Source organism: Nicotiana tomentosiformis, chromosome 2 (genome assembly GCF_000390325.3).
Source record: "Nicotiana tomentosiformis chromosome 2, ASM39032v3, whole genome shotgun sequence".
Lineage (NCBI taxonomy): Eukaryota > Viridiplantae > Streptophyta > Magnoliopsida > Solanales > Solanaceae > Nicotiana > Nicotiana tomentosiformis.
Genome location: NC_090813.1, coordinates 98027566 through 98053613, shown reverse-complemented (window position 1 = coordinate 98053613; position 26048 = coordinate 98027566). Strand labels below are relative to the sequence as shown.

At 38.8% G+C, this 26048-nt stretch overlaps 1 protein-coding gene across 1 annotated transcript; it reads left to right on the top strand.

Moving 5' to 3' along the window:
• Window positions 1-12746: 12746 nt before the first annotated feature.
• Window positions 12747-14151, top strand: LOC104087944 (BAG family molecular chaperone regulator 2-like). Its single transcript, XM_009592543.4, has 2 exons — window positions 12747-13063; window positions 13581-14151. Exons 1-2 carry the CDS (start codon window positions 12817-12819, stop codon window positions 13817-13819), a joined length of 486 nt encoding a protein of 161 aa, XP_009590838.1. The 5' UTR covers window positions 12747-12816; the 3' UTR covers window positions 13820-14151.
• The last annotated feature ends 11897 nt before the right edge of the window (window positions 14152-26048 follow it).

Below are 26048 nucleotides of genomic sequence, written 5' to 3'. Positions count from 1 at the left end.
ACGATGATGAGAACAAGAACGGGTCTGAGAGCGGGGAGGAGCTCGATAGAGAAGAGACTGCTCCCGGAGATAATCAGGAACCTTAGGTTTTTTTTATTTTTGATCTTTTTGTGTAGGGTCCTGATCGGGCGTTGTAAATACTCTTCTGTGTATATAAAGATCTTTTCCTTTCCCGACTTGTCTCTGTTTTATTCTCTGCCTTATGAAAAATTGTTTTATTCATGCCTTATGAAAGTTTTCATAAATTCGAGGCCTTAGGCAGTTTGATCGAAGTCGGACCTTATAGTCTTTATAACAGAGTGAGTGTTAGGTTGAGCTCGAAGTAAGAGTAGCCCTTAGGCTTAATAGTCGAGCGATTACTTATTCGAACTCGAAGTAATGTTGCATGTAGGCTTAGTATTCGAGTGAGTGTTTATTCGAACTCAAAATAAGATAGCCCTTGGGCTTCGTAGATAGTCCCCGAGTGAGAATAGTTGTTCGAACTCGAGTTGGGGTAGCCCTTAGGCTTTTATAGTCGAGTGTTGCTCGAACTCAAAGTGATGTAGCCCATGGGCGTTTTGGTCGAGTGAGTGATTGCTCGAACTCGAAATAAGATTAGCCCTTCGGCTTAGTAGTCGAGTGAGTGATTGCTCGAACTCGAAGTAAGAGTAGCCCTTAGGCTTAATAGTTGAGTGAGTGTTTGCTCGAACTCGAAGTAATGTAGCCCGTAGGCTTTATGATCGAGTGAGTGATTGCTCGAACTCGAAATAAGATTAGACTTTAGGCTTAGTAGTCAAGTGAGTGTTTACTCGAACTCAAAATAAGGTAGCTCTTGGGCTTCGTAGATAGTCCCCGAGTGAGAATGGTTGCTCGAACTCGAGTTGGGATAGCCCTTAGGCTTTATTGTCGAGTGAGTGTTGCTCGAACTCGAAGTGATATAGCCTGTGGGCTTTATGGTCGAGGGAGTGATTGCTCGAACTCGAAATAAGATTAGCCCTTAGGCTTAGTAATCGAGTAAGTGATTGCTCGAACTCAAAGTAAGAGTAGCCCTTAGGCTTAATAGTCGAGTGAGTGTTTTCTCGAACTCGAAGTAATGTAGCCCGTAGGGTTTATGAAGGAGTAAGTTATTGCTCGAACTCGAAATAAGATTAGCCCTTAGGCTTAGTAGCCGAGTGAGTGATTGCTCGAACTCGAAGTAATATAGCCCGTAGGCTTTATGGTCGAGTGAGTGATTGATCGAACTAGAAATAAGATTAGCCCTTAGGCTTAGTAGTCGAGTCAGTATTTACTCGAACTCAAAATAAGGTAGCCCTTGGGGTTCGTAGATAGTCCCCGAGTGAGAATGGTTGCTCGAACTCGAGTTGGGGTAGCCCTTAGGCTTTATAGTCGAGTGAGTGTTGCTCAAACTCGATGTGATGTAGCCCGTGGGCTTTATGTGGGGCTTGATCTCATTTATTTTTCGGTTTGGCAGTCCCCGATTTATGGGGTAATGGTCGGTCCTTGAGCCTGTTTGCATAATAGATCACGAAATGGGGGATGGATTCTAAGACACAAGATATCGGTAAAGGAGAATTTTCTCTTTGCCATTATACATATGCTTATTCTTTTGTATCAGGGATCGAGCTAACTACACGAGTATAGTTCATTTTGACCATTTGACTCTTACAATTTTTCCTATCAAAACCCTGTTGTCGTGAAGTAACTTCTTTGCATCGAACTTGATGATCGAACTTGATATATTCGACGGTAATGCCCCCCAGTATTCGAGGTTGATTGTAAAGAGGCCTTGGATACTGTCGAATTGTTCTAAGTTAGCACGATCAATGGTTGCCTCATTAAAAATCTTGCCGAAAAACCCATTTGGGATAAAACCGATCTAAGGAAAAAAGAGTGCAACGCGTGCTTTCGGGCCTGAAGGCTTCAGATTGACTAATCCATCCCTGTTCCTGGTCGAACTCCTGCAAGGGTTAGTTTCAAAATATAAATGAACATGGGGGAGGGGGGAGGGGTCGTACCTTAGCAGTAGTATCATTTTAGGTGCGACACATTCCAATTGCTTGGTAGTTGTTTGCCGTTTATCACGCCGAGCTTGTAGGATCCTTTACCGACGATTTCGAGAATCTAATACGGTCCTTTCCAGTTAGGACCTAGTTCTCCTTCATTTGGATTTCGGGTATTGAGGGTAACTTTCCTTAACATTAAGTCTCCGATTTTAAAATATCAAAGATTGGTTCTTCAATTATAATACCTTTCGATCCGCTATTTTTGAGTGGCTAATCGGACGAGGGCCGCTTCTCGTTTTTTGTCCAATAATTCAAGGCTCGTGTTCATCGTCTCGTTATTAGACTTATTTGTTGTATATCAAAACCTGATGCTAGGTTCTCCGACCTCAGCCGGGATAAGAGCTTCAGCGCCATAAACCAACGAGAATGGTGTCGCTCCGGTAGTATTTCTCTCCATTTTCCTTTAGCGTTGGTTAATCTTTTCTTAAGATTTTGGATGATGGTTTTGTTGGTCGATTTGGCCTGTCCGTTCCCGCTGGGATGATATGGTGTTGATAGAATCCTTTTGATTTTGTGATCTTTGAGAAATTTGGTTACTCTGCTTCCGATGAATTGCTTTCCATTTTCACATACAATTTCGGATGGCATCCCAAACAGACATATGATGTGGTCCCAAATGAAGTCTATCACCTCTTTTTCTCTCACTTTCTCGAAAGCCTGTGCTTCAACCCATTTAGAGAAAAAAATAAGTCATAAACAAAATAAACTCAGTCTTACCTAGGGTCGATGGGAGGGTGTGATGACCCAAAAGGACATCTTTAAAATTGATAATTAATTATGTATTCTAAGACCTCAAAAATCACTATTTATCACTCATTGATTTGCGTGTGCAGTCCGTACAATTTTCCGGAAAGTTTTTATGTGAAAATGGATTAAATGTGAAATAGAGCTTTAAAACTCACTTGAGTTAACTTTGGTCAACATTTTGAGCAAAAGGACTCGGATCAGTGTTTTGACAGTTCTGGTAGGTCCGTATCGTGATTTGGGACTTGGACGTATGCCCAGAATTAAATTTCGAAGTCCCTAGCCCGAATTATGGAATTTTAATGAAAAATTAAAAGTTTGAAAGTTTGATGATTTTAAGAATTGACCGATGTTTGGACTTGTTGATACCGGATCCATATTGTGGTTTCGGAGCCCGGTACAGGTCCACCATAATATTTATGACTTGTCTGTCGAATTTGGTGAGAAACAAAGTTGATTTGACGTGATTCAGATGTCCGGTTGTGAAAATATAAGTTTTAAAGCTTTCTTGAAAATTTCTTTTGATTTGGTGTCCGATTCGTAGTTCTAGGCATTATTTTGGCGATTTGATCGCGGGAGCAAGTTTGTATGATATTTTAGGAGTTGGGTGCATATTTGGTTTGGAGCCTCGAGGGCTCGGGTGAGTTTCAGATAGGCTATGGGATGAATTTGAACTTAGAAAATCTGATTTTTTGCAACTTTAGGATTATGGTATTTCCTTCATCGCGTTTGCGAATGCAACTGGGCTGGCTGAATTTTTATTCTTCGCGAACGCGAAGGTTGGATCGCGATCGCGGAGCTATGGGGACTTTACACTTCACGAACTCGACCAGCTCAACGTGAACACGAAGCTTTAGTGACCCGGGGGAGCGGTCAGTCGTCCTTCTACGCGAACGCGAACATTGGCTCGAGAACGCGAAGTCCAGGGGGGGAAACCTTCGCGAACGCGAAGGAGGACTCGCGAACGTGAAAGCCACTTGGGCTGCTGCTCATTGTGAACGCGACATGCCTTCGCGAACGCGAAGAAGGCCCGACGCCTGTAACTTAAAACATAACCAAAATGGGATTTTTTCTATTTTTCACAAACCCTCAATTAGAACTCGGTTTATGAGCGATTTTAAATACGTTTTTCGCGATTTCGAATTGGGTAAGTGTTATTTATCATATAGTGATTGTATTTCATACATCTAAGTCTATATTCATCATTTATTTCGGATTTAGATGGGAGAAATTGAAATTTTTGTAAAAATTTTCAAAAATAAAAATTTAAGATTTGAAGGTCCATTTGACATCAGAATTTAATAATTTTTATATGGTTGGACTTGTCTCAGAATGGGTGTTCCGATTTCATAAGTATTTCCGAGATTTGAGTTGTGGGCCCCACTATCGATTTTTAAAATGAATTTCGGATTTTATTCTGGAAAAATTAGTAAATTTATATGGAATTAATTCCTACAATTTGTATTGAATATATTGAATTGTTTATGACTAGATTTGAGAATTTCGAACACTAATTCGCGAGTCAAGGGTATATTAGAAACTTGAAATTTGGTTGCGAAACGAGGTAAGTGTCGTGGTTAACCTTGACTTGAGGGAATAGAACCTTTAAATTGTTTGCTATGTGAATTTTATGAGTAACGATGTATAGGCAAGGTGACGAGTGGCTATACTTTATCAAATTAATTGTTTGCATAATTATTAAATATCATAAATTGTTTTAATACACGAATTAATTATTGTAATAATGGTTTCTCTCACATTCCGTGTTATATATTAATTCTTGAATTCCTGCAATAATTGTTATATGCTTATTTGATTTATGTGTCTTAATTGCTACTTGACATTTAGTATATTAAATATTAAACTGCCTATTTTCTCCCTGTTTTTCATAATTAATTACTACTAGTCATTGTTTGTTTCATAAATGAATTATAATTATTGTATGCCTCAATGCTTAATAGTTGTTAAACTATATTGGGGGATTAGGTTGCAAAACGCAACAGACTTATTTAAAAGTCTATATTGGGGAATCGGGTTGCACGCCGCAACAAACTTATTTAAAAGTCTATATTGGGGGATCGGGTTTCACGCCGCAACAGAATTGATTAAAATGAATATACTGGAGGAGCGAGTTGCACGCCGCAACAGAAGTGAATATGAATATATTGTGGGAGCGGGTTACACGCTGCAATGGAAATTGATTGAAATAATAATTGGTTATGACTGCTGAGTTGGCTTCAACTATTGAAATGAGTTACCTGATTTATTTATATTATTGTGGTTATTACTATTATGGCGTGCATGTTAATATAAGTGACCTGCCTTAGCCTCGTCACTACTTCGTCGAGGTTAGGCTTGGCACTTACCAGTACATGGGGTCGGTTGTACTGATACTACACTCTGTACTTCTTGTGCAGATTTCGGAGTTGGTCCCAGTGGCGTGCCATAGACTTACTCGGATTTCAGTTACTCAGAGGAGACTTGAGGTATAACTACACAACGTTCGCAGTTCTGAAGTCCCCGTCTACCTTATTTTAGTTGTGTGTTTGCTTTCAACCAACTTTATTTTGTTCAGACCTTTATTTGTATTATTCTAGAAGTTTGTGCACTTGTGACTCCAGTTCTGGGATGGTATTTAGATATCACGATTATTATGGAATACTCACTTTATTTTCGCATTTGTTTTCTTGTTATTAATTAATTTAAAATTTTGTTAAAAATGGCTAATTATATTCTAACGTTGGCTTGCCTAGCAAGTGAATGTTAGGTGCCATCACGGTCCCGAAGGTGGGGATTTTGGATCGTGACAGTTGGTATCAGAGCACTAGGTTACATAGGTCTCACGAGTCACGAGCAAGCTTAGTAGAGTCTGAAGGATCGGTACGGAGACGTCTGTACTTATCTCTCAGAGGCTATGAAGTTTAGGAACAATATCACTTCTTTCTTATTCTGTCGTGCGATTTTATTCTATCATCGATGATTGAACCATTCTATTCATATTTTCTAGCAGATGGTGAGAACACGTAATACATCTACCCATGGACAGGGACCATAGCCCCCGGTGGCAACTATGGCCAAGGGTAGATGTCGAGGCCGAGGTCGTGCTAGAGGCCGAGACAAAGGCAGAGGTAGAACTCAGTCTAGAGCTCGAGAAGCAGCACCTGTTGTAGAACCTTAGACGGATCTTCAGGAGGAGGTTCCAGTTCAAATTGTACCAGTTGGACCAGTTCGGGTCCCAGAAGGATTTATAGCTACTCTAGTGCTTCAGGATGCTCGAGTCCATCTGGTGAGTCTTATGGAGGGCGTGGCCCAGAATGGTACATTTCCAGTGGCTCCAGCCGTCTCACAGGCTGGGGGAGGAGCATAAACTCCCACTACTCCCGCTCCGGACCAGATAGCTCCCTAGAATCAGGCTCCAGCAGCCCCACCGATTGGGGTAGTTCAGCCAGTTGTTGCGGCACAGACCAGTGATAGTCCTGCCATGTCTTTTGAGGCCTTATTGAGACTGGATAAGTTTACTAAGATCTTTCCAGTTCACTTCAGTGGTACACCTTCTGATGACCCACATGATTATCTTGACCGCTGCCATGAGGTGCTGCGGAACATGGGTATAGTTGACACCAATGGGGTTAATTTTGCTGTATTTCAGATGACGGGTTCCGCCAAGAGGTGGTGGAGAGATTATACATTGACCAGACCAGTTGGATCTCATGCGCTTACCTGGGAACAATTCTCACAGCTATTTTTGGAGAAGTTCCTTCCTATCACACTGAGAGAGGATTACCGCAAGAAATTTGAGCGTCTACAGCAGGGCAGTATGACTGTTACTCAGTATGAGTCCCGTTTTGTGGATTTAGCCCGTCATGCTCTCGTTTTACTACCTATTAAGAGAGAGAAAGTGAGGATGTTTATTGAGGGACTCACTCATCCTATCAAGCCTCAAATGGCCAAGGAAACCGGAAGTGAGATTTCCTTTCAGGCGGCTACTAATGTCGCGAGTAGGATCGAGATGGTTCTTGCACAGGAAAGAGGGCAGAGGTCTGATAAGAGGCCTCGTCAGCTCGGTGGTTTCAGTGGTGCCTCGTCTGGAGGCAAGGGTAATTTTGGTATGGGTTATCCTCCCAGACCGTTTCATTCATCACTTCATATATCTCCCGGTGCTTCAGTGAGTCACGGTCCTATTATACCTTACTCTAGGCAGCCAACATTTAGTGCACATTCAGCTCCTATTAGTGCACCACCACTCCAGAGTCACTACAGCGGTTTTCCGGCCCGTTCAGGTCAGCTTCAGCTTCCGCAGCCACGGCATCAGGATGGGTGTTATGAGTGTGGGAACATTGGTCATATCAGGAGATATTGCCCTAGGTTGTTGAGTAACAGATCTCGGCAGCATTCTTGTGCCATCATACCGGCACCGGTTGCTTGACCGCCTGCTCAGCCAGTTAGAGGTAGGGGTCAGGCAGCTAGAGGTGGAGGTCAGGCCATTAGATGTGGAGTTTAGACCGTTAAAGGTGGAGGCGAGCCAGTTAGAGGCCGTCCCAGAGACACAATTCTGAGTGGTGGGGCCCAACCATGATTTTATGCTTTTCCAACTAGGCCTAAGACTGAGTTATCTGATGTTGTGATCACATGTATTTTTCCAGTTTGACATAGAGATGTTTCAGTTTTATTTGATCCAGGATCTACTTATTCCTATGTGTCCTCCTATTTTGCATCATATATGGTTGTGCCTTTGTAAGAACATAATTTTTGACCCGCCATATTTTTGAGCTATTTGTAATATTTAAAATATTTATTTAACTCAACTTTAATTTTTATGGAGTTTTAGCCAATTTTTACTTCAAATTATAATTTAAAAACACAAAAATATTTTCATCTTTAGTTTAAGGTCAATTATTATATTTATGTTTATAGTATTTTAATTTTATCACGACTTTGCCTATTTTCACTATTTTTTACTTTATTATAACACTTGAAAATACAAGAAAATATATAGAGTTTCATTTTTAATTTTTAGTTTTATTTTAACCAATTAGGAATGATTTTAGGTTTTACAAGTATTTTATATTAATTTGGAACAAAATTGGCTTTGTTAATGAATTTTAAGCTTTTCTTGTCCATAATTGAGCCCAAATTCGAATCTTCCACCAGAGCCCAATCCTTTGACCCATCGACCCTTTTAGAGGAATTAAGTCGCAGCGGCACATAGGACCATGGATACACTGTCTATATATGGGGTCTTTCTTCTTCATTGAGTACACACGGTGGTCCGTTCGAGATTTTCGAGTTCTGGGTTCGCTCACGGGCTGATTCGCGGTTCATGTCCAATAGTTATTGTTGTTTGCTGCTTTGTCGAGTTCCCGTCGACGGATTCTTTCCTTGCTTGAGTGAGTGTAGAGTTGTTTGGAGGAAATTCTGCTATTAAAACACTACTTAAAGGTCCATTTCTATCTTTAATATTCTACCTCTTGATTTTTGTCACATATGTGTTTGAATGGTTGATTCATACGGTTTCCATGATTATTTGTGATACCTTTTGATCCTTTGATGAAATTTGTTTGAGTTTGATAGCTGGATTCGCTAATGACGTGAAAGTGACAATAAGATTATTTTTCTTTGTTGTGTACGTGCTTTAAAGTAGGCTAGCTGGCATTGTTTTTTATGTTACTGCTTCAACCGAATGCGGTTTAGCTTTAATGAAATAAGGGGTTCCAACTTGAAAACTTATTTTGAATTGATTTCATTGTTTGGGTTGCTGTGTAAAATTCAAAGAAATTTAGGTTTAGGATAATTGTATTGTTCTTCTAGTCTTGTTTTATTTACTTTTTTGGGTATGAGCATGCCTAGGTCGACCACACTTAGGTAGGCAAACCTTAGGATTTTGTTTGAATTTTCAAGGTAAGAGGTCGTTCCCCTTTAGTTTATTATGGTTTCATGAGGGGAATGCCCCAAAGAGTTTGTATATATTTTTATCCGGGGTATGCCCTGAAGTGAATGTAAATGGAGGCCCAGGCTACATCGCAGAGGAAACATAGCGTAGGATAGATTGTAACTCTTAGTATTTTTTCTTTTAGTACTTCCTTTTCTTTTCTCTTATTTTTCTTTTATTATATGGGGACGATCTCGAGCCTCTTTTATGCTTATTTTTCTTTTCCTGTATTTTGCCTCAATTAGAATATTCTTTAAAGCCAACTTGATCGAGTACGCAACCGTACTAGTTAAAGGACTTGGGGAATGCCTAATACCTTCTTCCCGAGTTAAATGAACCCCCTTATCTATAATCTCTGGTGCAGACTATGTTTTAGAGTCTAAATGTGTTTTCAAAAGGAAAAATTATTTTTTAACGGTGACCTGGCACACTGAAATTAAATGTCAGGTGGCGACTCTAAATATCCTTTGAAACACAATTTCTGTCACTTTCTAGTTGAAAACCCTTTTGATCTTTAAAATCATCTTTATCTTTTTTAAAGGGGTTAAAGAGGTGAAAAAAAGGGTGTGACAGCTTTGGCGACTCTGCTGGGGAGTTGCAGGTTCGAGCTGGTACTTGATCTTGTTAACTTTTTAGAATATTCGGTTGAAGTTTTAATGTTTTTATTTTCTTTATTTGATTTTTATTTTTGTTTATGTCGTTTTATTATTTGTTAGTTGTTTACGCGTTTACAATTTTTCCTTTATGTGTTACTGCTTTATAACTGTCAGCATTTGCATTACCCGGTCAATTTTTTCTGTAACAAGTCTCGTAGTACGCGTCGCGTACACGAACTCTTTATTGAGTCACCCTTATTTTAGTAAGGGGGAGAGGCGGGCGTCGAACGTCTGGAGTGGGTGGAAAGCTTGAGCAGCCACTATCGACCATACGCTCCCCCGAATTGCCTTGTTAGTGAACCCCAAACGTAGGTCAACCTTTAGGTTATTTTTATTTGCATCATATCATTATGACCTAGCCTCCCGTTGCTAGGTACCGTGTCCTTTGTAGGAAGCCTATCCAAATTATGTCAAATGGGCCTGCCAGCCCAAAAGGACATTTCAATCATCCTACGTGCTAAATGTTGCATCTTTGAGGGTAGAAAAGTCATTTGGCGGATTGATGTTTGGGAAAGAAGGGTGAAAAATGAAGCAAGAGAGAATATTGAGGGTTTTGTCACTTTTAGTTTCTTGCCCCGTTTTCTAAAAGAAAACCAACAAAAATATTTTACATTTTCTCATCATTTTTTTTTTAAAAAAAGACATAAATTAGTTTTTCCAAGTTAGTTACATTTTTAAATTCTCTCCCGTATCCAATATTCCCGAACTATGCATACCTGATTCTCATCTTTCGGGGCGAGATACGTAGGCAGCCCATATAGGGTCCGGTCTTCCTAGTGAGTCTTAAGTTCTTGGCTTCGGGGGTCGTAGCCAAATCTTGCATGTCTAGCCACTTTTGGCCATATCAGTCTTTTTGCAAAATAGGATTATTTTTGCAAAGTGGCTTGTTGAACCGTGTTAGGAAAGTCTTGAATCCACAATTAGTTGTCTCCTTACTTTAAGGCCCATCCTTGTCAAATTTTTATGTTTAGCCACATTTGGCCACATCGGCCATTTTTGTGAAATAAGGATATTTTTACAAAAGTGGCTTGTTAACCCATGTCTTAGAGTCATGAGTCCACAACAAGGCGTCCACTTAGTTTAAGGTCCATTCCTGTTGAGTTTGCATGTTAGCCATTTTTGAGCACATAGGTCATTTATGCAAAGCGGGTCATTTTTGTAAAGTAATTTTAGAGACCGTGATTCCTGGGAGATCGGGGGTCCTATAGGCCTTCGTGTGGTATTTTCCATGTCTTACAGGTCATCCTAGCCGAGTTTGCATTTCTAGCCGCATGTTCGTGTGTCCAATAGGAAGGTTATGGTCTCATATAGTGTCTTGAGTCACTAACTCTATTTGGTCTTATCTTCTTATTCACGTATGGATCCGTTTACCGGAGCTTGAGCATGATAGACGCCCCTGGACCATTCCAGTCAGGACCGTTGCATACAAGAGCTGCTTGGGGAGACTTTTTATGTTTTGTGTCATTCATATTGTTTTTTTTTTGCTTTCTAGTCTTGTTTAGTAGTATTCAGTCTTTTAGTTGGTGTCAGAGTTTGTCGTAGTATAGTTGAATTTGTCAAGTCTCTCGTTATCATACTTCCTTTTTTGTATTTGAAAAACCAAAAAAAAATTATAAATAAAAAATCCAAAAAGATTCTTATTTTTTTAGTTTATTTTGTCCATCAGTTTTCCACATCTGCGCTTTGTCTGATTCATGTGGAACAAGATACGTAGGCAGCCTTAAGGTTCGGTCACACCAAGTCAAAATCCAAAAAATTCCTCACTTCAAAAATTCTTTACACCTAGAGCCATTAATTGAGAATTCGTCGTTTTCAATCTGAAATCAAAGACACTTCCAAGAGTAAGTGTAAAATGGTGTGTTATGTGGAGATTCGTACCAAACAACTACTGTTATCCTTAGTCACACGGTGAATGCCAAACTGTTTACCCGAAAAACGGAGATAGTTGAATTTATACGTAGTTCTAAGGATATGTGGTACAACTTGGCACAAATCGAAAAGTAAGTAGAAATATATTGAATATTGACTTGCAAAGAATAAAATACAAACCAATATCGAATTGGAAAGCGATTTTATGAACTAGCAAGATGAATCAATGTATAAAGGTCACAAGAGGATAATCTCTTTGTATTCCTCTTTTAATAGTAATATATGAATATAAGAGTGTATGTATGCCTCAATATTCTTTTTCTTACAGAAATAATAATTATCCCTCTTATAGTGGAGGGATCCTACTTTAGATATAATTTAAAATACATAGTGGGGATCCCATGATAAATTAGCTTTTTCCTAATTTCCGCCGAGATTCTCTCCCTTAGTGCAGCTGTAACGGTTTTTGTATCTTGGCTCGATCTTGATCGGACTTGGTATTGGTCGATTTTCAGGTTTAGAGCTCGATATTGGCTCGGGGCCCGGTATTGACTTTGGCTCGGTATTGGTCGGTCTCTGGCTTTTAAGTTCGACAACACCGCCTCACATCATAGTTCGATTTGAAATCGAGCTCTGTATTGACTTCGAGCTTGGTACTTAATCGGTCCCCGAAACTTGAGCTTGGTAACCTTGCTTTGGATCTTATACCCGATATTACAAAGATGACCTTCGATCCATTATGTTCCAATCTTGACTAATCGTACGAAAGTCGAAACCGGTTTTGACCGTATACAAATGAATAAATATCACTAACACACAAAGATATAAATTTATGTTGAGTGGACGTTTAATCCTTAATCATTTTGTTTTTTGATTACTTAAATTTTTTGTTTAAAAAAGCTTCACAAAAGCTTGTATTCTTATAATTACGATATTCTTGTCATTGCCAATTGCATTTTTTTCCCCAATTAAATTGAGATATTTTTTTGCACGGTTCTTTTCTATTGGCTTCTTTGCTATTATATTTACGGATTATCTAAAATAAAGGATCCTTGACATATAAGGTATCCAAGGACTTAATTATGGGGTAAGATTTCTTTTTTTTATTGAATTAACTAAGTAGAATCATCATTTATTATTTTGGAATTGTAATTAAATTTTATTTTATAACTAAAAATATTTTAATAATATTTATGTTAATTTTTTAGTCTAATACTCATTAGGGTGTAAACGCGTGTTGCGTTGCCCGTGCCAAAAAACTAGTAGACTAAAAAAAGTGATTATCGTGCCCTAAACTAGTAGTATGTATAGTTACTTTAATTTGTGGCAGTTTTGTTTTTGTTCCCCACATATGTTTATCGTTAGCAATGATTATCAACTAAGTAGAATAAATTATTGTTAAGCATGTAACTCTTGGTGGCTTTTATGTCCTTTTCAATTTGCAATTTGTCCCAATACGGGCCCCCAACTGCTCCTATATAAATAGCCAATTCGTCCACTTTCTTTTTCCCACTAAGCTATTGTAAACTTGTTTGTAATATTGATCAGAACGCAGAAGCAGCGGCCAAAAGCAAAAATGATCAAATTGAGGTGCAAGAAGTTTTTCCGAAGCAATTCGAAGAATGGAAGTACTGGCGCCGCCGCTGCAGTAGGCGGCGACACCAAATTAGCTGGTGGTGAAATTAAATGGGAATTGCGTCCAGGAGGTATGCTAGTTCAAAAGAGAGAATGTGCAGAGAAAGCTGGAGATTCAATTATCACGCTTAAGGTTTCTACTGTTTCTAAGTGGCATGATATTTCTATACAAGCTACTTCAACTTTTGGTAAGTTTTCCATTTTGTTCACTTTCCTATATACTAAAAAAAAGTAGCAAATAGGTGGATCAAAAGTTAAAACGAGTCAAATTTATAAACGGGTCATGATTAAACCCGTTAAGCGTCTGCTTGAGCATAATGAGCTGAGTCATAAGTCATAACCTAACTCACCCAACATGATTCACCCTCTTTTTTCTCTTTCTTTTTTTTTTTGTGAAAAAAAATATAAAAGCTAATGATTGTTTTCTTAAATTCTTCCATATACATAACCCTTCATCTCTAATTTTTTTATATTTTGTATTTGTTTTGTGATCATTCAGGTTACACATTTTGACTTGTTTTTAACCTAATAATTTGACGGGTCATTTCGGGTTTACCCCGTTGTATCAAGTCAACAACTTGAATTATAACCAACCAGTGACTGGCTAAAAAATGTGTTACATTATTCTATTTCTACTATAGATCATTACTATAATGTTTAATTCACGACCTGCTCTTACCTGATTGTGTGTTTGGTTCTTTTCAGGAGAATTAAAGATGATACTGTCAATGGTAACTGGTTTAGAACCAAAGGAGCAAAGGCTATTATATAGAGGGAAAGAAAGAGAGGATTATGAATACTTGCACATGGTTGGAGTGAAAGACAAAGACAAAGTGTTGCTCTTTGAAGATCCAGCTATCAAAGAGAGAAAAAAGCTTCTTAATTTGGCTGCAAATGGACGTGTCCAAGTTATAGGATCCTCTTACCACACCATTTGTGTCTAATAACTAGTTAACATTGCTACTAGTGTGCAATTTGTGTAGTGTTTTAATTAATTATTTTCGTAAAAAAAAAAAAACTAACCCCCTCATCAAGAAAATGAGTGATTGAATCAAGATTGGTGATAAATCTGGTTACCAACTTGCCCTTCAATTAGAGTAGGTCCTCCTTTTCTTTACTGTAATAGCAAATTTTATATGCGAGCCCAAATGGGGTTCCCAAGGCAGCATATATTAAAATGTGTAACTGGTGCATGTCCGCATCATCTCGATTAGGTTATCGACTTTGTAAATTGTACTGTAAAATTTTTTCCTTAATATTCCATGTTCCTTTTATACCTTTTCGATTTAACTATTGGATATCGAAAATCAACTACTTCCTCCGTTTCAATTTAGACGAATTAGTTTGATTCGTCACGAAGTTTAACAAAGTAGAAGAAACTTTTGAAATTTGTGATTTTAAAAATTTAAGGGATAAAAGTTTTGTGGAGCCATGACATTTATGTGGTTATAATAACTCTCATTAAGGGTAAAATGAGTAAAATAAAGAGTTTAAAGTTGAATTATTTTTAAATTTAGAAATGCGTGATTTATTTTGGAACAAATTAAAATGAAAGTATTTTGTCTAATTTGAAACGGAGAAAGTATACCTTTTCCTAAAATCGTTCAAATCCGAGATTACAGATTAAAAATATCTAACTATCCCGTTAAAGTTTAAACCCCTTGGCGGTCCAACATGCTAGTATATATGTTCCATTTGTAAAGAATTGAAGATTAATGACCGTTGGGGCCAACTTGGCCGGCGTACGTACAAAATATGGGCACACGAAATTATCAGAGTACAGGCGTGCATGTGTGCATCATTTAATAATTAAAAGTTGAGCTGAAAAGAGGGAAAAAAAAAGTCCCTACTCTACATCCAGAGAATAATATTCACCTTTATATTTCTTTTCATTTATCCAATATGGATTGCTTAAGGAGGATAAAGAACAAGCTCAATGGAGTAGAATTTACATTTTCTCAATCCCCATTTTGAGAGAGAAGATAGAAGCATACATAATTTGGATTCAGTGTATTAAACTTTTTATTAAATATGTAAATATATTAAATTTATAATCTAATCATTATCGCTTGAAAATATCATTTTAAAATTCAAAATATAACATTAAAATCTTGGCCCGCATTTTTTTAAAACTAGTATGGTCTTTTTAAGTTTGCGCGTGATGCTTCATTTCAAGCAGCAGGAGGGGCCACAAATTCGCTATCAATTGCAAGTTGATTTTATTATTGGAGATGCTTGACAATCTGGAAAGCAACATTATATTGGTGAGGAGTCTTAATTGTTTTCTATTAGATAATCGTTTGGTGTTTGAGATAGTTTGGTAAGTCGGTTTCCAACTAATTAAATAGCTTAATTCTGCAATTTCTTCTCACTGAGAAACCTTACAAGTTTTCTATTGTCAGATAAAAAATTTTCTTCTTGAAGCCTGTAGTAAGATATCTTTTTTCGGGGTAGTGCATCAGGTTAGTCTCAGAACCTTCTTACGAAAAATAGCAAATAATGGCAATTTACCCAAAATGTAATCTTTTTAAAAGTAACTAGTATACGTATCCGCACGATGCGTGGATCGATTCAAAGAAAAAATAGAGCGAAGAGAGATAGTAAAAACATATGTATATTACAGATTTAATTTAGTGATCGCAATCAAAATAAGAGAAAAAAATAAATAGATGAATTTTATCAGGTTGTCTCTATATTATTGTTGCCAAGGACTACCAATCCCAAGTGACTTGTTAAAAAAGGGTCTGAGTTAAAAACTTAGCAGCACGAGTAGAAGAAAAAGAAGAAAAAAATGAACCTTAAAAAGTTTAATTTCTTCATAAAGCGAAAAACCAACTAACTCATTTAGCTTTGCTAATATATCTAGCGGCTTGCCACTTCCTTTTAATAAGCTACATGAAAACGAAAATTAAAGAGAGACAAAATAAATACTCCGACTAATCCCTAAGGACTTAAAGTATGCTTCTACATTAGTTGATTAAATAAATCGACCAACTTACTTGAATTACCATCAATAGAAATTTTAAGTACCTCAAATATCAGGGGTTAAATTGGATAAGAACTATTTCATTATAGTAGGCTATAGTATGCTCAGAATCTTATAACCACAAAAGTTGCTAGTGGCATATGGAGCGTATCCGATATTAAAGAATAGATGTGATTTACTGGAGAAGACGAATCTCCAGTAAATCATCCAACATTTTGCAATTGTCTTTTCAATCCTTTCTTCATCAACGATATCAACTAACGCTGAAAGAATAATACTTGTCTGCAAGAAATACTCTGCAATTTGTGTAAAGCAAAAAACGTGATTAAATGACAAATAATATAAGACTGCAATTTGCAATTCAGTCTATAACATAAGATTTACATCACTTTCGTCTAATTGAAATACTAAAAACATGAAGCAAATGAATTGATTTAATGAAATTGTAAATAAATAGTCTAGAGTGAGATTTGAACCGCCAACTTCACTTGTAGAGGTGCACCAAATTGCGTTCTTAAAATGAAGGCAATTTATATATCCAAGCTCAGTCATTAGAAGAACGGTATGGTAGATGAAGATGTATACATAGAATTCAAACAGAATGACTGAAATGGAGGAGCCTTGCGGGCTAGCAAAGCGAGTGCGACTCGTTAGAATAATTGGAAGACCAATAATGTTACATGTGTGTAAATACTGAGCCTAGGTATCTTAGAAATTTAAATGCTATGATGGGTAATACCAGATTATATAGGATTAGAGATGATTGTGTTCACAGAGAATGCAACTAACTCACGTTGTGTATATGACAAAATGAATAAGTTAGCCTAAGATGATTTGGTTATGCTCCACGTATTCCTACAAATACATCATTTCGTAAGTGCGGCACTACAGACACATCATTTTATAGTTCCACTTACTCTCAGTTTATGAGTGACTCTGCAGGACAGTTTAGTTGAAGGTATAGTTGCATCACTGTCCCTAGTCCATTTTTCTTTACAACTTTAGTCAATCTTTCCATCCATTTTGTTAACCTGCATATCATCCTTGATCATTAGAAACTGGCAAGATAATCAATATTCTTCACTTGTATGCTTAAAGCCTATTTCAAGGGAAACTTTCTTAGCAGTGATGAACAATGTGTAATTTTGGTCTGAGAGTTGATGGTTATGCCATCCTTTGGCTTGCTAGTGGCTTAAGACGTCATGAAGTCCAAGAAATCATAAAGATAGAACTTGAACTATTTTTCAAGCCAAATCCAAATTGAAATATTTTTTCTTGCGAATTCTAAGTCTCAAATTTCAGAAACTTATTTATTTGAAACAGGAAAAAAGTTGAACTCACAAGGGTACGTTGTCACGACCCAAAATCCAACTAGTCGTGATGACACCTAACCCAACCCGCTAGGTAAGCCAATTATCTACTATCCAATTTCAATAAAATTTAACAAGGCAATTAAGTAAAAGAAAATATTTAAATCTTATACATTCTCCAAGAACTAGTAGTACAAACCACGAGCTTCTAAGATTAGAATTTACAAAGCTGGTATGAAATAAATACATCATCTGTTTGAAATGTACACGAACAAACTTTTATAAATATAAGGCTACCAAGAACAAGAGACAACTACAACCGGAACGCAGGTACGTCTTCAATTCCAACTCCCGTCGAGTACAACAACATCAACATCCAATATCTAGACGCAAGGTGCAGAAGTGTAGTATGAGTATAACCGACTCCATGTACTCAATAAGTAACAAACCTAACCTTAGGTTGAAAGTAATGACGAGCTTATACCTAGGTCGGGTCCAACTTCAATAACCAACAACAATTCATAACAACATAAAGCAAGTAATAAAAGAAGTAACTCAAAGATAAAATGCTCAGCTTAAATCATGATTTCTGAAAATAATTCTACCTTTCAAGTACCACAGTGAAAACCCAAATCGTTTACCGAAGTTGCCAAAAATATGAATAAGTTTGAAAACAGTAATTTTTCTAAAAATTCTTTCAATAATAATTAAGATGTCTCATTTTCTTTCCACATAGCCAGTGTAAAACAAATCCATCACTATGCCCATATGCCAACATGTGTGAGAAGTCATGAATGGCGTGATACCGTACAACATGAGAAAAATACATCTCTATGTCATGTGTGCATGCCAATGCAATGTATCTGAGAGATGAACTCATGTACTCACACTCTTAGAGTACTCAATCTCACTTTCTCACATATTCCTCTCATCATGCTCAATCACTCGGTACTATATATGGCCAATCCGGACAAGGAAAGATCCATACCAGAATATACACATCAACTGATCATCAGTCACTCCGTACCGAGTAGGGCCAATCCATCCCATGAAGAAGATCTATCTCCAAGTATATAATGTTTCGGACAAGATCCATATCTAGGGAAGATCCATCCCTCAATAATATCAACCGCGTTCACTGGGGGTGTGTGCAGACTCCGAATGGGCTCCTTCAAGCCAAGCGCTATAATCCGTACGGACAACTCACGTGCCATAGTATCAATATCAGAATCAATCAGGCTCTCGGCCTCACTCAGTCATCAATCTCTCCAGTCTCTCTCTCACGGGCTCACCATGACATGTAACTAGCCCGAAAATGATGATATGATGTATCAATAAATAACAATAGAGACTGAGATATGATATGCAAATGAATGCGTGTGACTTAGTTTGTAATGCAATGAAAGCAGATAACTCAACAACAGAAATGACCTCAGTGGGTCCCAAGAGAATAATCATGTAGCATAGACATGGTTTCTAACATAATTACAGCTCGATAACTCTAGTACGTAGAGATTTCATGATTTCAGACAAGTTTAGGTAATTACACAGTACCACAAAAATAACAGAAATCACAGTTCACACAGTGCACGCCCACACGCCCATCACTTAGCATGTGCGTCACCTCAACACCAAACATATAACACGTGTATTCAGGGTTCATACCCTCAGCTCCAAGATTAGAAGAGTTACTTACCTCGAACAAGACGAATCCAATTCCGAGCAAGATCAACAATGCTCCAGAAATTCCATTATGCGCGTATCAACTTCTAAACGGCTCGAATCTAGCCACAATAAATTTTATTCATTCCACAAAATTATAGAAATTAATTCCATATCAAAATATTAATATTTTCCCACAAAATCTGAAATTACACTTCAAAAATTGCCAGTGGGGCCCACATCTCAGAATCCAATGAAACTCACAAAATCTGACAACCCATCCAATTACAAGTTCAACCATACTAATTTTACTTAAATCCAACTCCGAATCGATGTTCAAATCTTTAAAATTTATTTTATGAAATTGTAGAAAATTTCTCTGATTTCTCTTGAAAAATCAACAATCTGACGCCGAAAACGAAGACTAATTCATATAGTATAATCACAAAGGAGTCAAAATGACTTACCTCAAGTTGTGTGGTAATATTCCTCTCCAAAATCGCCCAAACCGAGCTCCAAAATATTGAAAATGGCTAAAAATAGTGAAACCCCGAATTTAAGCTTCTACCTAGTCACTTCCGCATATGCCGACAAGAGGTCGCATCTGCGATCCTCACTTTTGCAGAAAAATGCACGCATTTTCGAGCCAGGCCACTTCTGCGATGGCCATGGTCGCATCTGCGATGCTCGCTTATGCGCACGTGAACCGCATTTGCGGTTGCGCAGGTGCGTCCAAGCACCCGCATCTGCATCTGCGTCCAAGCACCCTCTCACGCCCAGCTCTCCTTAATGCTTCTGTGACAACACTGCCACATATGTGGCGCCGCACCTGCGCACAAAACTCCGCAGGTGCGGTTACACCATAACAAAAAATCTTCAGCAATGCAACATGAAATGAAAATGATCCGAGCCTCATCCGAAACTCACCCGAGCCCCTCGGGACCCCGTCCAAATATACCGACAAGTCCCATAACATAACACAGACCTACTCGAGGCATCAAATCATATCTAACAACATCAAAACGATGAATCACACCTCAATTCGAAATCAATGAATTTTGAACTTTCAAATTCTATATATTGTGCCGAAACACACCAAATCAATCCGGAATGACTTTAAATTTTGCACACAAGTCATAAATGACATAACTAATCTATTTCAATTTCCAAAATCGTATTTCGATCCCGATATCAAAAAGTCAACCCCCCGGTCAAACTTTTCAAAAATTCAACTTTTGCCATTTCAAGCCTAATTCCACTACGGACCTCCAAATAATTTTGCGGACATGCTCCCTAGTCCAAAATCACCATACAGAGCTATTGGAATCATCAAAATTCAAATCCGATGTCGTTTACACATACATCAATATTCGATCAACTTTTACAACAACTGTAAAGCATACATTGAGCAGTTAATGAGGGAACGGGGCCGTAATACTCAGAACGACCGGTCGGGTCGTTACATTCTCCCCCACTTAAATATACATTCGTCCTCGAACGTGCCAAGAGTTTTTTCCAAGCCATCAAATCACTATTCCCTCTTACCACGCACGTACCTGTCACGACCCAAAATCTGACTAGTCGTGATGGTACCTAACCCAACCCGCTAGGTAAGTCAATTAACCACTAACCAATTCTAATAACAATTAATAAAGGAATTAAGTAAATAACTATCTGAATTTAATACTTCCCCAAGAATTGGTAGTACAAATCATGAGCTTCTAAGAATAGAGTTTACAAAGCAAAAATGAAATAAATACATCGTCTATTTGAAAAGTACATCAACAAAGTTTTATAAATCTAAGGCTACCACGAACAAGAGGCAACTACAACCGGGACGCAGGTATATCTTCAAATCCAACTCCCATTGAACACAACAACATCAACACGCAAGGTGCAGAAGTGTAGTATGAGTACAACCGCCCCTATGTACTCAATAAGTAACAAACCTAACATTAGGTTGAAAGTAGTGACAAGCTAACAAAAAGGTCGGGTACAACACCAATATTCCACCACATGTCATAACAACATAGTACACGTAATAAAAGAGGTATCTCAGAAATAAAATGCTTAGTTCGTTCACAGTTCCAGAAAAATAGGCATTTCTTTTGAAGTATCTCAATGAAAATCCAAATCTTTTACTGTCATGACCCGAAATTTTCCACCTTTCGGGACCGTGATGGCGCCTAACATTCTACTTGCTAGGCAAGCCAATATTAGATAATTATTAAGCCAATCCTTATTCAATTCAATAAATAACAGCAAATACGGTAAACGAATTAAAGCGAGTGCGGAATAATATAACAGCCTCAATATTTACTATAATCCGGATCTAGAGTCATAATTCACGAACTTCTAGGATTTAGTACAAGTGAAAGTCTGAAAGAAATACAACTCTTAGAACGAAAGAAACAATTAAAAATAATAGAAAAGATATACGGGGACTTCAAGGTCTGCGAATGCCAACAGATCTACCTTGAGTCTCCGATGAACCAGTCCAAGCTGCTACGCCTCTCGATCAACTGGGAGCAATACCAAAATCTGCACAGGAAGTGCAAAGTGCAGTATCAGTACAACCCACCCCATGTACTGGTAAGTGTCGAGCCTAACCTCGACGAAGTAGTGACGAGGCTATGACAAGACACCTATATAACAAACCTGTGCAACTTAACAGTATATGTACAAATAACAGCTAAACATATACTATTGGGAGGGGAAACATGCTGAGGGGAATACGAGATAGAGAAGTACATCAGAATGGTAACTTGAATAGCCAATATACTATGAACCAATAAGAACAAGTAAACACTATAAAGAAAAAATGCACGGCATCACCCTTCGTACTTTTACTCTCAACCTCACCATAAAATCAATGGAAACGGCACGACATCACCCTTTATGCATTAACTCTCATAACATGGAACGACATCACCCTTCGTGCATTAACACTCATAATATGGCATGACATTACCCTTCGTTCATTAACACTCACAATATGGCATGACATCACCCTTCGTGCATTAATATTCACAATATGGCACGACATCACCATTCGTGCATTAACACTCTCCCTTACCATAATGCTATGAACAAATAACAATAGGGAGATAGAATAACAAGTACAAGCCTTACTTCAACATTTGGTTCCACAATATCAACCTCAACTTCGGAATCAATACTCAATTATCACCAGAAGATTCGTAAACATGATAACAATTATCAATTGCAGGAAACCAAGCCCCGCCTGCATACTTTAACCCGACTACAATACATAAGTACTCGTCACCTCATATATACGTTTTTCTCCAACATTTAAATATGTAGCAAATAGACAAACAAGTCATATTCCCTCAAGTCAAGGTTAACTACGACACTTACCTCGCTCCAAAGACCAAACTCAAAGCTCAACTACAACCTTTCCTTTCAAACAAGCCTCCGAACCAATAAAATCTAGAAATTTACCAACCAATCGATTCAAATTAAGCCTTAGGAATTATCCACGATTATAAAGAATTCAATTTAGGCCATTATTAAAAAAGTTAACAAAAGTCAACTCCCAGACCCGCTTGGTCCAATCTTGAAGTTCGGACTAAAACCCGATTGCCCATTCACCCTCGAGCCTGGTCATGTAATTTGTTTTGGAATCCGACCTCAATTTAAGGTCTAAATCCCCAATTTACCAAATCCTTAATTTCTACCCCAAAACCCCCAATTACACCATGAAAACTCTAGATTTAGGTTGAAAACTTGTGAAATATAGTGAAAGATTGAAAGGAAATAGGTTAGAATCACTTACCAACGATTTGGGGAAGAAAGGTTCTTTGGAAAATCGCCTATTGTGTTTCTAGGTTTGAAAATTTGAAGAATGAATCAAAAATCCCATCTAAGTCATCTTTTGTTCAACTGCAGGTATCGCATTTGCGACTTGGGGTTCGCAAATGCGAACCCGCAAATACGACAATTTCTTCGCAAGTGCGAACAAGTGTTCACAAATACGGATAAGAGAGGATAAAAAATGCGACCAAAAGCTTCGCAAATGCAAAGGTCGACCCCCAACCCACTGCTCGCAAATGCGATGGTCTCTTCGCAAATGCGAGGCTCGCATTTGCGAGCCAGGCCTCGCAAATGCGAAATCCGCAGATCTGATACAGTAGCTATAATTTTTCTAAGTTCAAACCACTTCGTAGCCTATCCGAAACTCACCCGAGCCCTCAGGGCTCTAAACCAACTATGCACACAAGTCTAAAAACATCATATGAACTTGCTCGCGCGATCCAATTGCCAAAATAACACCTAGAACTACGAATTGAACACCAAATAAGTTGAAATTTTTAAGAAAACTTTGAAACTTTTATATTAATAACCGGACGTCTGAATCACGTCAAACCAACTTCGTTTTTCACCAAATTTCACAGACAAGTCATAAATATGGTATTAGACCTATATCGGGTTCCGGAAGTAAAATACGGACCCGATATCTAAAAAGTCAACTATGAGTCAAACATTTCAAATTCATTAAGCCTTTAGCTTTCAAATTTCTTCGAAGTCCGATATCTCGGGCTAGGGACTTTCGAATTCGATTTCGGGCATACGTCCAAGTCTCAAATCACGATACGGACCCACCGGGACCGTCAAAACACGAATCCGGGTTCGTTTGCTCAAAGCATTGACCAAAGTCAACTCAAATGGTTTTTAAAGCAGAATTACATATTTTTCACAGTTTTAACATAAACATTCTCCGAAAATACGTCCGGACTGCGCACGTAAATCGAAAAGGGTAAAAATTAGATTTTTAAAGGCTTCGGATCATAGAATTAGGTTTTAAAACATAAGATGACTTATCGGCTCATCACATTCTCCACCTGTAAAACAACTGTTCATCCTCGAACGAACATAGAAAAGTATCTGAACTGGTTAAAATATGGGGATATCTACTATGCATGTCTGACTCGGACTCCCAAGTAGCTGCCTCGATGGGCTGACCTCTCCACTGCACTCGAACTGAAGGATAACTCTTTGACCTCAACTGACGAACCTGCCGGGCTAGAATAGCCACCGGCTCCTCCTCCTAAGTCAAATCCTCGTCCAACTAGACAGAGCTGAAATCTAACACATGGGACGAATCGCCGTGATACTTCCGAAGCATGGACACATGGAACACCGGATGAACTGATGATAACCCCGGTGGCAACACAAGCTTGTAAGCCACCTCTCCCACTCTCTCCAGAATCTCAAAGGCCCCGATATACCTAGGGCTCAACTTGCCCTTCTTTTCGAACCTCATTACACCCTTCATGGTGATACCCGGAGCAATACTCTCTCCTCGACCATGAATGCTACATCACGAACTCTACGGTAAGCATAACTCTTCTGCCTGGACTGAGCTGTGCGAAGTCTATCTTGAGTAATCTTGACCTTATCCAAGGCATCATGCACCAAATCTGTACCCAATATTCGAGCCTCCCCCGGCTCAAACCTTCCAATCGATGATCAACACCGTCTACCATATAATGCCTCATAGGGAGCCATCTAGATGCTAGACTGGGAGCTGTTGTTATAGGCGAATTCTGCAAGGGGCAAGAACTGATCCCACGATCCTCGAAGTCTATAACACATGTGCAGAGTATATCTTCCAAGATCTGAATAGTGTGCTTGGACTGTCCTTCTATCTGAGGTTGAAACGCTATGCTCAACTCAACCTGCATGCCCAACTCCCACTGTACTTCCCGCTAGAAGTGCGAGGTGAACTGCTACCTCGATCAGAAATGATAGACACGGGCACACCGTGAAAACGGACGATCTCGCGGATATAAATCTCTGCCAACCGCTCCGAAGAATAGGTAACTGCCACAGGAATGAAATATGTTGACTTAGTCAGCCTGTCCATAATGACCCAAACTGCGTCGAACTTTCTCTGAGTCCGTGGGAGTCCAACAACGTAATCCATAGTGATACATTCCCACTTCCACTCAGGAATATCTATCTTCTGAAGCAAACCACCAGGTCTCTGATGCTCATACTTTACTTGTTGACTATTTAGACACCGAGCAACATATGCGACTGTATCTTTCTTCATTCTCCTCCACCAATAATGCAGCTGCAAGTCCTGATACATCTTGGTGGCGCCCGAATAAATAGAATACCAGGAACTGAGGGCCTACTCGAGAATCAACTCACAAAGTCCATCCACATTAGGCACAAAAATACGACCCTGCATCCTCAAAACTCCGTCGTCTCCAGCAGTAACCTACTTGGCACCACCATGTCGCACTGTGTCCCTAAGGACTAACAAATGAGGATCGTCATACTGCCGATCTCTAGTGCTCTCAAACAAAGAAGACCGAGCGACTGTACAAACTAGAACACGCCTGGGCTCTAAAATATCCAACCTCACAAACTGGTTGGCTAAAGTCTGAACATCTGATGCAAGCGGCCTCTCACCGACTGGAATGAACGCAAGGCTGCCCATATTCGCTGTCTTTCTACTCAAGGCTTCAGCCACCACATTGGCCTTCCCGGGATAATATAAGATGGTGATATCATAGTCTTTCAATAGCTCCAACCATCTCCTTTGCCTCAAATTGAGATCCTTTTGCTTGAACAAATACTGAAGGCTCCGATGATCCGTGAAGATCTTTCACGACACGCTGTAAAGATAGTGCCTCCAAATCTTCAGCGCATGAACAATCGCTGCCAACTCTAAGTCATGGACATGGTAATTCTTCTCATGAACCTTCAAATGCCGCGACGCATACGCAATCACCCTACCCTCCTGCATCAATACCACACCGAGCCCAACATGGGACACATCCCAATATACCATATAAGATCCTGAACCTGTGGGCAACACCAACACCGGCGCTGTAGTCAAAGTAGTGTTGAGCTTCTGAAAGTTCGCCTCACACTCGTCTCACCGGGGCACCCTTCTGGGTTAACCTGGTCAACAAGGCTGCTATAGATAAAAACCCCTCCACAAATCGACGGTAATAGCCCGCCAAACGCAAGAAACTCCTGATCTCCGTAGCTGAAGTGGGCCTAGGCCAGTTCTGAAATGCCTCAATCTTCTTAGGATCTACCTGAATGCCCTCTGCTGATACAACGTGCCCCAAGAAAGTGATTGAATCCAACCAAAACTCGCACTTTGAAAATTTAGCATACAACTGGCTGGCTCTCAAAGTCTGAAGTACAATCCTGAGATGCTGCTCATGCTTCTCT

Excerpts from the sequence above, each read along its gene's own strand:
- LOC104087944 (XM_009592543.4), top strand. The coding sequence starts at position 12,817 with ATGATCAAATTGAGGTGCAAGAAGTTTTTCCGAAGCAATTCGAAGAAT. Across the intron at positions 13,064-13,580 it reads ACAAGCTACTTCAACTTTTG|GAGAATTAAAGATGATACTG; the intron begins GTAAGTTTTCCA and ends GGTTCTTTTCAG.